At 45.9% G+C, this 17,531-nt stretch overlaps 1 protein-coding gene across 3 annotated transcripts in view; it reads left to right on the top strand.

Annotated features, from left to right (window-relative positions):
• The window catches only part of Cnksr3 (CNKSR family member 3), a 90,685-nt gene that overhangs the window by 53,336 nt on the left and 19,818 nt on the right, over positions 1–17,531 (top strand). For 2 of the 3 annotated variants that reach the window (XM_005065906.4, XM_021224617.2), the window contains exons 3-5: positions 5,841–6,043; positions 7,213–7,300; positions 15,177–15,218. In XM_005065906.4, coding sequence (XP_005065963.1) covers positions 5,841–6,043; positions 7,213–7,300; positions 15,177–15,218 — 333 coding nt within the window. Of the gene's footprint in view, positions 1–5,840; positions 6,044–6,071; positions 6,090–7,212; positions 7,301–15,176; positions 15,219–17,531 lie in introns of those variants that run through there. The other variant, XM_040728398.1, reaches the window with a different exon arrangement.

Raw genomic sequence — 17,531 nt, 5'->3', positions numbered from 1 at the left:
CAGAGCCAAGCATGCTTGAGTTTGCTTCTGTTACACAGGCTGGGAAGCAGCCTTGCTGGCTTTTCTGTGAGAGCGAGCGCTCCAGGCTGTTGTGTTGTCTCCTCCACTTTGCAGTATTCTTTTGAGGACAAGCACATTGCTTTGAAACCCACAGTGTGGCGGGGAGGAGGACAGGTGGGTTGCAGGCCGCTTGTGTTTGTCAGGGAAAGGAGAAATAGCTGTTGCCCCTGGGGGGACTCTTTGCTCTTTCCCCTTAGCTACCTTTTAAAACGTTGCACCAAAAAAACGCACAAAGCTGGACCAATGCCAGAACCTAGAGCTGTGTTTTATCTCCTACAATTTCCTGCTAATTTCCTCCGTAGACCAGGCTCTGACCTCAGTCTCACTGGGAACACTATATAGCAGTGTGCCCTGACTGCGTTGCATGGGGGAATAAGGGGTGACCTCCCCCAGAGTCTGCAAGTGGGGAACTGCTTTTTTCTGAATAGGGAGAGTCTAATATAGTTTTATTAAATACCTCTAGTCTTCATATAATCTTCCACAAAATACTATTATAACACAGCTTAATTATACTGTTTCTTTTTTAATCTGACGCCATGATAATCTTTGGATAGCTACATGATTGAGACTGCTTTGCTTTGAATAATTCATTGCTGGGCAGTTAATGTGGAGCCGTGGTTGGCCCTGGTGCTGGAAAGGTTTCTAGACAAACTTGCTTTAGTAGATTTTTTTTAATGGTTAGGAAGTGAACAAAAGTTGGATTAAGAAGGACAAGGGGTGGGAGGAGGTGATTCCATTGGGATCACTGGAAGGTTTTGGAGCAATGATAAGGACAGATAGAAAGGAGAGGGACCTAAACCGAGAGATAATAATTCTCTAAGCTGGTGAGTCATAACTAGAGGGTGAGGCGGGGTTACCATCCTAAGTTCAAGGCCTGGCCCCTTTCTGGGTAGACTGACACACCCTACCTAGCCTGTTCTCTGGAGGGAGCTATTGCTACATTTGGCTGCTCATGTGAGGACTATTTAAAATTAAAGTTAACTCCCCATTGTGCTTTCTCTGTAGGCAATACTCAGTATTTATAAATAGCGGTGGCTACCACATTGCAGACAGAGCTGCAGACAGCTTGGTTGGACAGTGTTGGCCAGACACATGCAAGAGCATGGTGGAGATGAATGCTCTTTGCAAAGTTGGTAAAGCTCTGGTTTCCTGAAGACTGAAGTGGAAGACAGCATTTTTAAGGTTAAGGGAGGATGAGGTGTGAGCAGGGTAGAGCCAGTACCAGTGTTGAGTGGTGCCACCCCAAGTCTGTGGCATCGCTGTCTGAATCAGCATAGCATGTCCCAGTTGTGTCCCCCTCAGGCCTTTCATGGGTCACCATTTACCCATGGCACATCTTTCAAGGTTTTCCCTCTCTGATGGAGAGATGGTGTGCAGCAGGGGAGTCTCTGCTGATGGTTTTTATTTGACTTGATCTTGCTTAGGGGTGGTAACGTACAGAAAACTATACACGATATATTTATTGGGTTGCCGTTTAATGGGTGTAGACAATGAGGTTACTTTGGTCCTGTGCCACTTGGTCATACATGTTAGAACATGATCAGAATCTGAAGGCCTGGAGAGAAGAGGAGACAAAGCTACATGTGGTATCTTTACGTTTAAGGCCCTAGCCGTATAAGAATGTGACCTCCTTCACTTCTGGTCAGACACCTCCTGGCTTTTCACCCAGAGCAGGAGAGAGTCACTGATGCCGGCCGGCTCCTAAGGTCACTCTAGGCAGAAGGACTTGTAGAGGATTCTCAGAGATGCATCTCATTTCCAACTTAGTTTATTCACTGCACCTCCTCTTCCTTCTCACCCACTTTCTTTCTCCTCTGCTGCTAAACATACACTCAGATGCCAAGCCATATCTTTGGTCCTGCTTGCATCTTCTTGATGCCCATATATGAACAGTTTCCGGAGGAGACAGGGTGAGGTAAAAGACTCATGAAAATAATCAGACCTAGTCTGAGAAAGTCTTCATTTTCCCTTTGGGTGTGCCCTGAAGTCCGCAATCCTTTCCCGATTGTGTCTCCACAATAGGGTTTTTTTTCCAGCTAATAGAATTCATGGCTTCTTCTCTCTTTGTTGTGGAGTAGGTAGGGGCAGAGGGGAGGGGGCTTCTCCCCACCTTTGCCTCTTTATAAAATTATGCTCAAGTGTACATGCGTCTCATCTTTCTAGCTTTAGGATTTATTTTGGGGGAAAGAGACCAATTAGAACCAACTCAGTGTAAAATGGAAAGAAGCAGTCAGAAGAAGCTCCCATCTCCCTTCTTTATTTTTATTTTTATATTTTATTTGTAAGCTTTGTCAAGAGAAGGGAGTTTAAAGTCCTCTGCAACAGTAAAATATATTTTCATTTTCATTGGGTTCCAGAAGTGTCATATATGAGTAAAAATTCCAAGACGTTTGTGGCGATGTTGGCTACAGAACACTGGGCACTCCTGCTTTTAGTGAACATTCTTGATAGAGGTTGGCAGACTGGGTAGTTGACAGAATGAGAGCCTTCCCTGCATCCTAGACACAAGCCTTCCTTCAAAACAAGCCGTGTCTTGTAGGCGTTTTATCCGTCCATTTGTGAGGCTTTGAAATTAAAAGCCACGATGGAAACCTATCCTTATTTCCTCTTCTCCACGGAATGAGGATGTTGTGTTTTAGACTTTAGGAAAAAAGCCAGTGATAGGAGAAAAAAAAGCCAGTGTAAGACTTAGATAGAATATTGATTATTCCTATAGGAAACACTTTGAAATTTGTATTCTTTCGAAGACGATAAAAGCTTTTAAAACTTGGCTTTCTTCTAACATTTCCAAGTTACAAAAAGGTTTCTTTTTAAGAAAATTACTTGTGCATCTATGTGGTGCATGTGCACATGGGTGCAGGTGCCTGTGGAGTCCAGAGGTGCCGACCTGTTACAGATGGTTGTGAGCCGCTCGACGTGATGTGGGTACCAGGAACCAAACTCAGGTCCTCCACAAGAGCAGCGTATCCTCTAAACTGCTGAGCCAGCTCTCCACCCCCTCCAAGTTTTTAAAATTAATACTTTTAAAAACACTTATTCTCATTCTGTGTGCATGGGTGTTTTGTTAGCCTGTGTGCCCTGTGCCCACAGAAGACAGAAGAGGGCCTTGAGTTACAGATGGTAGCGAGCTACCACATAGGTGTGGGGACTAGAATGTGGCCCTCTGAAGAGCTGCCCGTGACCTTAATCACCAGGTCATTCCTCTAGCTCCTTTGTTTTGTTTTGTTTTTTAAAGTGGAAGCGGTACAGATCTAAACTGCCAGTAGAGTCTGTTTAAAGTCTTCACCAGAGCCAACCCCTCTTGTTGTTGTTAATTCATCATTCGTGCTGAAAAAGGAAGTTGTTGCAAACCTCTAAACATGTGTATGCTTAGATGTATAGATTGCGCATAATTATCCCCTTCCCGTCCCCAAGCACAAGGCGGCTTGAGCCAGTTCAGGGATGCCCTGATATTTTAGAGGTGATAGATCAGGTGAACATAAAACTTTCATGAATGAAGTATCTTTGGTTAGTTTGTACTAGGTCTGGGGTTACTAGCTGGTCCTCCCTCCCTCCCTCCCTCCCTCCCTCCCTCCCTCCCTCCCTCCCTCCCTCCCTCCCTCTCTCCCTCCCTCCCGAGACTCAGGTGCCCATCTTGGCTTCAGACTGACTGTACTCCTGCCTCAGCTGCTGATTTCTGGATGAAGTGTGTGCACCTGCACACCCAGTCTGTTTATCTTAACTCTTGTCTCGTGTCCGTCCTGTGCTGATCTCACATCCCGGCTGTCCCTCGGACAGGGTGTTAGGAAGTGGAAGTACACAGCGCGCTGAGCCAAAGGTTGGGCCTGCATGCTGTCTCTTGATTGGAATCCCAGCTTTGATTTGGTCACCCGTGGAGTCTCATGATGCACCCACCATTCTTGGGCCTCGGTTTCTTCAGCTTTGAAGGTGGAGTGTCTGTAATCAGGACCATCCAAGATCTGTGAGACATTCAGAGTGTCAGCGTGAGAGATCAGAAGTGAACATTGTTCATCTTGCCTCCCCCAACGGTCATAGTCAAGACATGAGCACTCTAAAAATACCATGCGCAATTGCCTTCGGGCTATGTGATAGAAATTAAAAATCAGTTGTTTTATGTTTATAGTTGAGTCCCATTCACAGAATAAGTCATGTATGTGCAGATATTCCAAAAACCCTAGACAACCCAAAATCTAAAACATGGCTAGTCCCAAGCATTTGAGATAAGGGACACCGAATGTGCCGGCACGTTTTATGTCAACCTCACACCAACTAGTGTCATTTGGGAAAAGGGACCCTCACTTGAAAATACCCCTTCCAGATTGACCTGTGGGCAAAGCTGTGGTGCATCTCCCTGATTGATGATTGCTGCAGGAAGACCTAGCTTACTGTGGCCGGTACCACCCCTGGGCTGTTGATCCTGGGTTCTATAAGAAAGCAGCTGGGTGATCCATGAGGAGCAAGCCAGTAACAGCATCCTCCATGGCCTCTGCATCAGCTCCGGCCTCCAGGTTCCTGCCCTGTGTGAGTTCCCGTCTTGTCGTCCCTGGATGATGGACTGCAAGCCGAAGATGAAATACTTTCTGTCTAACTCGCTTTTGGTTGCGGTGTTTCAGCACTGCATCAGAAACCTTCACTGAGACACAGGACTTGCAGGCACGTTTCTGCCTCGAGCAGCCACTCCCCTCAGGGGACACAAGTCAAGCAGCTCTTGGCATACGGCAAGTGTCTAACGCATTGTGCCCAGATTCCAAATGGCACCAGATCCCTTCTTTGAAATTATATTGGGACAGTATCGTATACCTCCTGCAGTATCTCCACTCTTTGCTAAGAGTGATCTATCTATCTATCTATCATCTGCAGTGTTTGAGATAAAACTTAGAGCTTCGAGTATATTACACAGCCGTTCTATCACTGAGCTGCACATCTGTCAGTCTGTATGTCTGTCTACCTACCTACCCACTCACCCACTTACCTATCGCAGTGCTTGAGATGGAACTTAGGGCCCGAGCGTGTTACACAAGCGTTCTATCACTTAGCTGCACTCCCATCCTAAAGTTGACGTTTCTAAAGCAGGCAGATAAGTTAACATAATCGAAAGCACAGGTTAAATTGCGGGTGAGCTGATAGTACTGCCTTTTCTCAGTCCCTTCTGTGGGAAACCCATCTCTTTCTCACCTGTGGTGCTGTGGTGGGGCATGCAGAGCCCTGGTCTGGCCGGCGGTCCAGATGGAGCAGGAGTAGGTGACAAGCCGGAGAGTAACTGGAAGTCACTATTCTACTCCCAGGGAACACATGCAATGACATGTTTGGAAGCTAGTCTTGGTTGTCACATACAGGGAGTGAGAGTCTGGTATCTGATGTGTGTGTGTGTGTAGGAAGGGGGTGTGGGCGAGCGTGGTTGCTAGCATCTTGTGCATGGGAGCTCTCCGCAATAGAGTTACCCCACCACACATCAGTTGGCTGAAGTCTGCTTTGAACTAAGTGGTCAAGAGTCCCGTCCTGGAGGGGACATCTGTCCAGGCCTGAGTGATAGGAATGGCCTCTCCTTGCTTCTATCTATGCGCAGAGCATTTTTGAGATATAGGTCTAGGGAGGGCAAAGCCCTTGAGGCAGGAGGAGGCTGTGGGAAGATAAGAGTAAGGGGCTAGCTTATGGGAAGGAGGCTGGAGTGGGCAGGTTGTGTAGGAGTTGGTAAAGTTACTCCCGCTACTCAGTCACTTGAGAGTTTAGAATTTATTGATAGTCTAACATCTTTTCCCTTTGATTTTTATTTCCTGCAGAATTATGGCCTTGAAACGGATAATATGAAGAATCTGGCTATGAAACTTCGAGCATCTTCCCACAATTTGCAGAATTACATAAGTAGCCGGCGGAAGAGTCCGGCTTATGATGGGAACACATCCCGCAAGCCCCCCAATGAGTTCCTGACTTCTGTGGTGGAGCTCATTGGAGCTGCCAAGGCCTTGCTGGCGTGGCTGGACCGGTGAGCTGTGATGGATGGGTGCATCCTTGCTGGCGTGGCTGGACCGGGGAGCTGTGATGGATGGGTGCAGTGCATCCTGAGCTCATGGAGCCCTGCGATGCTCTGAAGCCTCAGTTCTGCCTCAGGAAGAGAAGCCATTGTTCCTTAGGTCCCCTCTCCCTGGAATCCAGGGTCATGGGTCAGAGGTAGATCTTAGTGTTCTCCTGGAAGTTCCCCTGAAGGTCAGCTGCAGGAATGAATGAACCCAAGTTCAGAGGGAGTGACACTGTGCCAAGGTGTTTTACTGAGAGTAAACATTAGCGCTGGAGGCATGTGGCTGGTATGAAGCAGTTCGTGGACTTGGCTCGGCTCATTTACGTTGTTTGTTTGTTCTTTTTTTTTCCCCCATCCAGATTCCTGATTTTTTTCAGCACAACATTTTTATTAATTTTGTGAGACTTTGAGACAGTGTATCTTGTTCAACGCCCGTATTTCTTCCCCCAGCTCTTCTAGACCCACGCTGTCCTCCGTACCCCTCACACTTGTGTCCTCTTCCACGCTTTCCCCAGCCTTAGCTATAGGTGCTGTGCTGAAAATGTATCACTTGGGGGCAGGCACCCCATGGACAGTTGATCTCTGCGTTTTGACCAGTTGTGGTTTTCTATAATGATCTCTGTCTACAGTACAAGAAGCTCCTTTGATGAGAGTCGAGAGCTACACTAATCTGTGGGTTTAAGAACAAGTATTTCAAATGCAGTTAGACATTATACTGGCTTAAGAGACTGCAGTAGTAGGCTCTTCTCTGGATTTCATGGCCTCGCCAGCCACAGGTATTTGGTTAAATTTACAGTGGCAGGCGTGAGATCATCCCTATTGAGCAGGCCTTACATGCAATTAGACAGCTGTTAGTTACCTTCAGGATCTTTCAGAAGATTTTACTGTGGTAGTGATTGCTATGGATCATGGAGGAGATAAATGGATAGTGCCATTGATAGCTTTTCATTCTTGCGTGAGATGGTTCTGAGGGTCGGATTTCTCTATTATATGTATTCAGAAGAAGTAATGCGATGAAAGATAACTTAAGCCAGCCTGCAGGGTCACCATGTGGGCCAGTGTCTAAGGGTGGGACTCTCAGGCATTTCCTTCTCTGTTGTCTTCCCCTCACTCAAGAGAGTTCTGTTGCTTCCTAGGGCTCCGTTCACTGGGATCACAGATTTCTCTGTGACAAAGAACAAAATCATCCAACTGTGCCTGGACCTGACCACGACAGTCCAGAAGGTCAGTAATGCATCATCATCAGTTTCTAGAACTTTCTTCTCTGCTTTATTCCAAGTGTTCCCTGTATGCACACTAAGTGTCTCATCCTCCCTTTCCCATCAGAATTTGGTGGAGGTGAAAGGCTTTAAATTTGAACAGATGGCTTCTGTGAAAACCGACTAGCAGCCTCGGGCTCAGAAATTACTTCTTTTGTCTTATAATCACGAATACCTGTGCATTTCTCCGAACATGTCAGAGTGCTTCTCACCCTCATCTTTGTTCTGAGTGCTTTGTTGTGCCTTCTGGTTCTGACTGCTGTTGGGGAAAAGGTCAGGGTGGGGCAGGTTGTGAGGCTGTAACAAATAACCCCAAACCTCAGCAGTTTATCCCCTAGATAGTTACAGGGAAGGGCTCCCACTGGGAGATGGCATCTGCACACAGTCAGCACCCACTTTGATTGTCCCATGGCAGACAGGCAAAGAGCCTTGGTGGACCTGACAGGTCATGGCTCTCCAGTCAGACTTAGATATATAAATTCAATTTTTAATTGAATTTGTTATAGATATAAGGAAGGTTTTTTCCCTATCCATTTGATTTTAAAGATTTTATTTTTAATAGGGGTGTTTCCCTCTTCCCTGTGCATATGTGTATTTCTGTGTATGTATATGTCTGTGCACCTGCCCACACACACACATATGCAGATGCTCAGAGTCTAGAAGAGGCATTTGATCCCTTGAAGCTGGAGCCCCAGGTAGTTGTGAACTTCCCAGTTTGATACTGGGAGTAGAACTTGGGTCCTCTGTGGTATTAGCAAGTGCTCGTAACCAGTGAGCCATCCCTCAGTCTCTCCATTTGGTTTTAAACTCTGTAATTTGATATTTGTTTCTGTGGATGATCTGATAAAAAAATAAAGGTATCCTTTCCTTATTTCTGACCAAGTAGCAACAGGTGTGTGTGTGGGGGGCACATATGGGTGTGTACATGTGTGAGTGTGTGTGCGCATGTGTGTGCTGTTTTCCTCTGCAACACACTGTGAAATGTGGCTTTGTCTGAGCCAGTTACTTGAGATCTAGTCCTGAGTAGCCACTGAGTTTGAAGCACACGTGCTTTGGACCTGGGATCTGACAGAGGTGCGCAGAGACACTATATGGACACTGCATGGATCTGTGTTTTTTTCTCATTTTTATGATGTACGAGGTAATTTTGATGGGAAGAGTCTGGTGTCAGCTGTGATACAGGAGCGCCATGCTGTCTGAGACCAGGCGTTGATGGCGGACCGTGTTTCCACAATGCCTGCCTCAGGGCTCTTTTCTTTCTTACTTCCCTCCCCTTACCATCCTGACTCCTCCTTTGATTTATAATGGAGTTCGCTTGCAACCCCTGGCATCAGAGTAGGAGCCAAACGATGAGGTTAGCAAGCGGGCCACTGTAGCTCATAGGTCACCTGTGTTACTCTCTGACGGGTCCTAGTTGGGGAGCCTGAGTTGCTTCGCAGGGAGCAGAGGGAAAGTGAGGAGGCAGGGGCAGATGCACTGTGTTTGTTTTTACAGGATCAGTAGGCTTTGCCTGAGCAGGCTAACAGTTGGCTTTGCAGGCACTGGGACAGTTCCTTCAATAAATATTTACTTGGCACCTGTGACTGCCACTGTTCTAGGCACCAGGGTGCCAGATTGAATAAATAGATGAGATGTCTGTGACTCCATGAGCTTAGTGTCTGGGGAGGACAAGCAAGAATCGAGGTCTGTGAACAAAGTTACATGTGTGTGAAGTTACATAGACGTTAGCAAGCTGGGGAGGCAGGGGAGCAGGATGGAGAGGCGAGATGGTTGGCACCCGTGTCTGCAGCAGGCCTTGCTGAGAAGATGCCACTGGGATAACCCATCTGTCAGGGTTGGCCTGTTTGCAGGACCCCGGTTTGAAGCTTTTTTCCTAGGCCGAGAGCTATCGATACTGTGCACCGATGATTGGGGAAATGTAGTCCTCTCTCACCTGGGAAGTCCAGGTGCAGTGTGGCTGTGCCTTCTGCGGAGTGTTCCTCTGCACTTGTTCCCGCCCACCGGGGCCTCATGGCACACGGCGCACGATGGAGGGTGATTTTCAGAGTGCATTTCAGCGGGGAGACAGGCAGCTGTCACTCAAGAATCGGCCTGATGGAATCGGCCTTTTGCCAGGAGATTGAACCCCGCACTCAGGGGTCACGAGAGGTACAGTGAGTGTGCACTATTCGCTTCTGCTTCCCTGTGGTACTCTCTGGGGGGAGTTAGTCTAATGGCTAAGAGCATACTCTTCATAGGTTCAAATCCCATCCCTACCACACATTAGCCCTGGGCCCCGGCTAAGTCATTTAGATTGACGTCACTCTCTTGTGTATACCGTGAGAACACTGATGCTTACCTTCTCAGACGGCCTGGTGGGATTCCTGTAAGTTTCCCTTCCCAGTCCCATTTGTGAGTATGAATAAAGGCATTATGAAAATGAGGTGAGAGATGCCAGGAGTCATGCATGATGCACGCCTTTAATTCCAGCACTTGGGAGGCAGAGGTAGGCAGATTTCTGTGAGTTATAGGCCAGCCTGGGCTACTTATTTTTAAGATGTGAAGAAAACTGATGCCTAAATTTTTTTTAATGATCACATATACACATGTATATATGTGTCTACACATATATGCAAATATAGTCAGATGTCCATAAACCTATATGTAAAGGAAGAAGTAAATATACCTGATAGTTTGAGGGAGGAATTGTATTTATCCTGTCAGGGAAAGAGGTAGATAGAAGAGTGTAGGGGACTAAGCAAAGAAAGGGAGGGGAAGAGAGATGTTTTATTTACAAAAGTCATATATGTGACCACACACGTATAAATGACACGAATGAGTGTGTGTGTGTGAGTGTGGTGCTGGTTCTTCTTGTAAGTACGCTTCCTTCCATAGCAAGTGCACCGAGCTAGTCTCAAGGGAAATGTGAGATGCTTTAAAAACGGCATTCATCTCAAATACGGTCTTGAAGGTGATGTGTGATATAACATAGAAAGGGTAGCACTGCCTCCCTTGAAAGAATACACTCAGGTGGAGATATTAAGATCTAGCTTTTTGGGTATTTTGGGGAAATATTGTTTCCCAGAGTCATACTTGATAGTGTAAGGAGAATGAAGGAAATATATATGCTGCCCTCATTTTCTGGAACTTAAAAATATTTTAGTTTGAACACGTTTTCATAACTCTTGAGTTTGGTCTTTGACAGTTCCTTCATATGTATATATAAGTGAATGAATATGTGTATATACAGGAATATGTTTATACATATGAACGTGTATATGTATACATACATAAGAATATGCCTACAGACATGAATGGGTATATGCACACATAAATATGTATTATACATACACACACATGCACACATACACACACACCTTTTAAAGAACGATGACTAAAGGCATATGCATACACTTGGGATGTCACTTTCTAAACTTTGGGAAAGATATGTCCTTGGCTCTTGACCATAATTTATTTTCTATAGTAACTGAAAGAACCATCTCTTTGTGAGTGTCATATGGGCACACATTCGTGTGCACATGTGTACACGCACATGCACAAACGCACACACCCAGCTTGGTGAATGACTCCGTGTCATTTCTAGTGCAGTGTGGTGGCAGCTGTTTCGGAAACTGCGCCCTCTGTCTCATTCAGTCCTCCGTCGTTTCCTTTACTGGGGACTTGGAGGACTAGGAGCCACGTGTAGCTCCTCATCACTTCAGGCACAGGAGCGTGTGTCTCTGGAGTCTCTGTCTCATGCCCCCGTCTGCAGAGACACACCTGCTTTGCCTTGTCCTTTGTGCATCTCCTGTGAGCTGACGTTTCCAGCCCCTCTGCTTTGTCTAAGCATGTGAGCCCTCCTGGCCGCGGCGAGGGGCGTGTGCTCTTCTTTTCTCCCCTGGCAGCGACACTGCTTTTCCACACACTTCCAAGGCTGCTGCTGCTGTAGCCTCCGCCAAACGCAAGGACCAGTCCTCCTCTCCGGGGCTGTGGGTAGAAGATGAGATGAAGGAAACAAAGGCGGAAAGGGATTGGGGGCCACATTGGGAACCCTCTTAATGACTTGGAGACTTGACGTGTAACGGGCAAGAATGAAGAGGCAGTGGTTGTGCGCAGAGCAGTGGAGCGGTGTTTGAGCAAACCAAGAGAGCAGTATGGAGGAGAGGGACACACCATTATTGAGCGGGGAGGAGAGGGACACACCATTATTGAGTGTGGAGGAGAGGGACACACCATTATTGAGTGTGGAGGAGAGGGACTCACCATTATTGAGCGAGGAGGAGAGGGACACACCATTATTGCATGAGGAGGAGAGGGACTCACCATTATTGAGCGGGGAGGAGAGGGACACACCATTATTGAGCGAGGAGGAGAGGGACTCACCATTATTGAGCGGGGAGGAGAAGGACACACCATTATTGAGCGAGGAGGAGAGGGACACACCATTATTGCATGAGGAGGAGAGGGACTCACCATTATTGAGCGGGGAGGAGAGGGACACACCATTATTGAGCGAGGAGGAGAGGGACTCACCATTATTGAGCGGGGAGGAGAAGGACACACCATTATTGAGCGAGGAGGAGAGGGACACACCATTATTGAGCGGGGAGGAGAAGGGGCTCACCATTATTGAGCGGGGAGGAGAGGGACACACCATTATTGAGCGAGGAGGAGAGGGACTCACCATTATTGAGCGGGGAGGAGAAGGACACACCATTATTGAGCGAGGAGGAGAGGGACACACCATTATTGCATGAGGAGGAGAGGGACTCACCATTATTGAGCGAGGAGGAGAGGGACACACCATTATTGAGCGGGGAGGAGAAGGGGCTCACCATTATTGAGCGGGGATTTTGTGTCGGGCGTGTCCTCATCCTTGAGCCCTGTGATCACACCGAGTTCTGAGACGTGCCCCTGCCACCTTATTTTGCTGAGCAGGAAAGAGAGGCAGGGAGGTTTAGCAGGCTGTACAAGGCTGCGCCATTCCTAGGGAGGTCGAATGAGGGCGGAGGCAGAGGAGACCCACCTGGGAACAAGCTGTTAGCTGCCCTGGGTGACCCTGACTGCTGATCCAGGTGACCAAGGGCTGTCATGAAGCTCCTCTTCCGTGTGTGACTCAGGAGGGGGTGACTTGTTCCTTCCCCTGCTACCGTGCCATGTTATATGAAGTCATGCCTGCAGCTGTTTCCTTTCGGGGTGGGGAGGAATGGGTGTGGGAAGCCACCATGCCCTTGGTGGAAGGTAATGGTGAGTCTGTGCACACACTGGCTTGAACAGTTTGAGAGTCTGGCTTGTGCCTGTTGGTCAGTCTCCATGACTGGAAGCCCATTGGGATCGATGGATTCCAAAGAATCAAATACCAGGAACCAATCGGCGACACCTCAACCTTGACTCGTGTGCCGTGGTGTAGTAGGAGTGGCCTTCTGACAAGGTGATGGTCTCCAAGGAAGACTGGAGACCACCTTTCTTAGAGTGTTGTTATATCACCATCCTAAGGCCCCGCGAATGAACAGTTTGCAGAGTTGCTGTTTGTGCAGCGACTCTCTGTAGTGTACTCGCCAATGACCTGTTGTGGAAATAGATGGGCTAGTTCCTATGCATGAAGTACAGATTGAACAATACATCTCCAAGCTGCAGTTAATAATGATTTGCAAAGTGGCTCATGTAGCTTAGGTTTGTATCAAGCTTGTGGGAAAATGTATTTTTAAGTTTCTTAAAAATTTTCCCCGAGGTTGCCCTTTTCTTGAGAGTCAGCATCAATTTTGGGAACAGTAAAATAACTCTTATTCCATCTTCTTTTTATATCTGGCAGAGGAAAATTCAAAGTTTTAAGAAGACAAGCAAATCATATAGGATAAAAACTGGTAGCCCTCCTCTGTGCTAATGCTCAAGAAAAATGACCCAAACATGCCATTCCAACCTAAATGAAAATCATTACCCGGTAAATTTAGATCTGATTGATATTTTTCACACACCTGAGACTGTTAGCCTTGTTTTCAAGATTGGCTCAGTGCTGGATTGTACTCAGTGGCACAAAATAAACGCTAAAGAAACCAGGTACGTCTCTGGGCTGAGAGACGACTTAGCGGTTAAGAGCACCTGTTTGATTCCCAGCATCCTCTTGGTTCACAAGCATTCACGACTCCAGTTCCATGGGATTTAATACCATCTTCTGGTCTCCAAGGGCACCAAGCATGCTCGTGGTGCGTTGACATACATGTAGGCAAAACACTCAGTAAAATGAATAAATCTAATTTTAAAAATTAACAAAGGAGAAATTCTTTTCTCTGGTTTCCTCTCATTCACTTTGTGGACTGGGTTGAAATCCGCTAGTGCAGATGGTTCTAGAAGGCTAACCTGTGGAAGTCTCCTGTCAGTTTCACTTTGATGGCTTCTGGAGAAAGGACAATGGTGACTCCTCTAATGGGCTAACCCTGCTGGCAGTGTTCCAAGTCTTTTGTTCTTTAGCTAAAAAAATAATGCTTTGCATTCCAGCCCTTTATTTAATGTCATCAATAGCATGCCTCAAGACCACTTTTTTGGCAGCGTGTTAATGACTGTTTTGTTCAACTTTTTTCATCTTCTAAGAACTGAAGTATGTGATTTAATCTCACTGGTGCTTAAAATAAACCTTTGTGGCCAAGTTTACCCAAGGCCTTATTTTGAAAACTACTCTTATAGGCAGGACTTGAGCTAAGGGCTGCTGGCTTGTTGGCCATGGCTAGCTGAGCCTGGGGTCACATTGGGAACCATAAATAGGATTCTCCAGTTTGTTCTTACTCTGCAGACTGGCCAGTAGGTAGCTTGCAATTGTGTAGCTTGTTTGGTAACAGGACTGGAGAACCCAGGGTCTTGCCTTGTGTGTGCTAGGCAAGCACTCATCCCTGAGCTCTAGGCTCCTAGTACATAGGTTTGTCCCCCCCCCCCCCATAGATTTTCAAAACCTGTTAGAATGAGTCACATGATTTAAAAGACATCAGAGCCCTAGGAGAAGAGACGTGTCAGCTGTTTCCCCTCTGCCCCCACTTGTATATCTGGGCCTGCCAGGACTGCTTACTTAGCCTTCGTGCAGTGGTGGAGTTGGGAGGAAGGTGTGTCAGGGGCCTTGTGATCTCCCAAAAGAGCCAAGCCGGTTTTTTTCTTTAAAAAAGATTTTTTTTTATTTTCTAATTTGATTTTAAATTTTATAATTTCATACTCGAATACTGTATTTACATTTATTTTCATACCCCCTCTGCCCCTTCCAACTCCTCCCATGTCTCCCCCACTTTGCCTCAAATTAATGAGTTATTTTCAGTTGTTGTTATACGCCACTCTCACGCGTGCGCGCGCACACACGCACGCACGCACACACCTGGACCTCTTTAGTATTGCACATATGTATATGTTTTTAGGGGAGGCCACTGGGATTGGCTCATCCCTGGAGGAAACAGGTCTTTCCTCCTCTGATGGGCTGTGGCTCTTCTCCTAGGGCAGTGTGACATTCCGCCTGTCTTGTCAGTTGGTGTTGTCATAATGTAGGTCTTCTTTAGACAAGCATACTGTTAAGATTCGTGGGTGCTGCTTCCCTGTCGTGTCTGGATGATGCTATTTAGCAGCAGGCCTGTCCTCATCTCGTGTCTCTTAAAATTCTTGTGTCCCCTCTTCCTGGATGTTTCCCCCAAGTCCCAGGTGTGGGTCAGGGTTGTATTGTACATCAGCTGGGGCTGCGTATTCCCATCTCCATTATTACAGGTGTGGGTTAGGGTTGTATTGTACATCAGCTGGGCTGCGTACTCTCATCTCCATTATTATTTACCAGTTGTGTTAGACCATTGTTTTGCCTTTCATTCTTACACTATTTTTCTTTCTTTCTTCTTTAGGATTGCCTGGTAGCAGAAATGGAGGATAAAGTTTTAAACGTGGTAAGTGTAATTTTCCTAAAACATACTGTACAACTCATTTTCCAAAGGCAGTAGGAATTGTATTAATTACATGCACTGGCTAATTATGTCAAGATGAATTTTGAAATACTGGCTTTGGGGATTTGTTAGTTTAGAGGGAAGAGTAAAAGTTGTTTAAGGAGACCACTGCTTGTGAAAATTCCTCTGCTTCCTGGCTATACTGGGGTCACTGTTTGTTTGATTTTTACCGTTGTTGTTTCTTCTGGACAATTAATTCATCAGGGCACAGTTATGCAGCAGCTACTTAGCATGCAAATCAGAGTGAGAGTCATGTGTGTACTTCATTGAAGAACTGTTTCGATTTTAGAAAAATACCTTGGCAAAAACTTTCCGATGGGGGAGGGGTATGTACTATGACTATGTAAAGAACATTCTGGAAGGATTCATCATCGCTTCCTCCTTTTGACACAGGCAGCCTGTGCCCTTTTGATAAAAAGCCCTCCTCCTTTTGGATTGAGGAATTTGGCGGTGAAACTGCTATAAATATATTTTCCATAAATAGGAAAGCTAAACAAAACTAGAGGAATGTGAAAAAGTACCACCTCATGAATTCTCCACCTTGGAAAGAAGAGTCAGTCACCCTTTGGAATTTTCGGATGTCTTTGCTCATTTGATTTTGGAAGGGTAGATGCTCTGATGCATAGCCCGGATGGCCTCTGTAGAAAACCACTCCCTGTGGGTGCTCTCCTGTGTCTGTAGAGTGACAGGGAGGGGTCACTGAGGTCAAGGCACTAAAGATTCACAACCTGAAACAGAGGAATTGAGATGTTATGGGGGAAATCTAGGCGATCTGGGCTTCAGAATTCTTAGACAGGAAACCAAAAGAGGAGTTTATCAAAGAAAAGTAATAGTGGACTCCGTTAAAGTCAGAAACTTCCCTCTGTGAGATTCACTTTGAAGACAGTAAGGTGTCAAGCCACCCGGTGGAGGGAGAATATTTTGAAAACGTTTTAAAGGACAGAATCAAAATATTGAAACACATCTAATAAGAAAACGATCCAGCTAAAAACAGATTTGAGGAGACACTTTACCCAAAGGAGACACAAGTAAATGTGGTCGTTTATGATTGGGGAGTTACAGACTGAAACCAGGACACACCACTACATTGCTAACTAGGGTTAGCTAAAATTCAGAACTGACAGCAGCAAGTGTTGGCAGCTGTATGGAGCACGGTCACTTGTTGCTTGGAGGGATGAAGAATTGGGACAATTCAGAGGATAGTTTGGCGGTTAGTTACAAAAGTAAGCGTATTCTAACTGTAGGACCCACCAGTTGCACTGTCTGTATGTTTACCCAAAGGAGTTGTAAACTTAATGTCAACAAAAATCTGCCCTGACTTGTTTATAGCAGTTTTATTCTCCAAAATGGAAGGAGACAAGCTGTCTTTTTATAGGTGAAGGGATAAACACATGTGGGATATTCATAACATAGACTATTACTTAGCAGTAAAAAAAAAAAAAGAAATGAGCTATCAACTTGTGAAAAACTGTAGAGAAAGTTTGAATGTATGTTGTTAATTGAAATGAACCTCTAAGAAAAGACTGCATGCTCTATGAATCCAGCTGGTTGATCTTCTAGAGAAAGCAAAGCCACAGAGACATTGTAAGGTTCAGTGCTGCCCAGGAGTCCAGGGCAAGGAAGGAAAAAAATATAGATTATGTTGAGCATGGGGACACTGATGGCAATGAAATCACCCAATCGAATGCTTTTTAATAATGGACATAAACAATTAGATGTTTGTCAAAACCTTTAGGACATACACCACAAAAGTGAATACTGCTTACAATTACGGATTTAAATATTGGTTCTTCAGCTGTATAAATGTACAATACCACATAGATGTTAATAACGGGAAAGCTGGCATATGCGGAGAGAGGAGGTCTTTGGGAATCCAGTGCATTTGTTGCTTGATCCCTTCCCTGAACCTTGCAAACCTGGAGCTTATTCAAAACAAAACAAAACAAAGCAACAACAACAAAACAGCATGATTTGGAGTGAAATTTCTTTCCCCTCTGTCAATAATTTGTATTTAAGGGAGTGTGAGTGACCCCTACACTAATAAGCTGTTAGGTGATGAGGGACCTTCTCCTTCGATGCCAAAGGGGGTTCTTCCTGTCCTGTGCTCCAGGGGTCATAAAGGAATGGTTATAAAAGCCAGGCTTTTATAGAAAGCTGAAACAGTAGTAGCATTCCCCCAGATGGTAGACACGGAGTTCAAATGCCAGGCATTTATTGAGCAGGATTATCATAGCGAGGGCTGGCCGGAGCCAAAGA

Source organism: Mesocricetus auratus, unplaced genomic scaffold, assembly GCF_017639785.1.
Source record: "Mesocricetus auratus isolate SY011 unplaced genomic scaffold, BCM_Maur_2.0 Super-Scaffold_100018, whole genome shotgun sequence".
Lineage (NCBI taxonomy): Eukaryota > Metazoa > Chordata > Mammalia > Rodentia > Cricetidae > Mesocricetus > Mesocricetus auratus.
The sequence above is the reverse complement of the archived record's forward strand: the minus strand, read 5'-3'. Positions and strand labels throughout refer to the sequence as shown.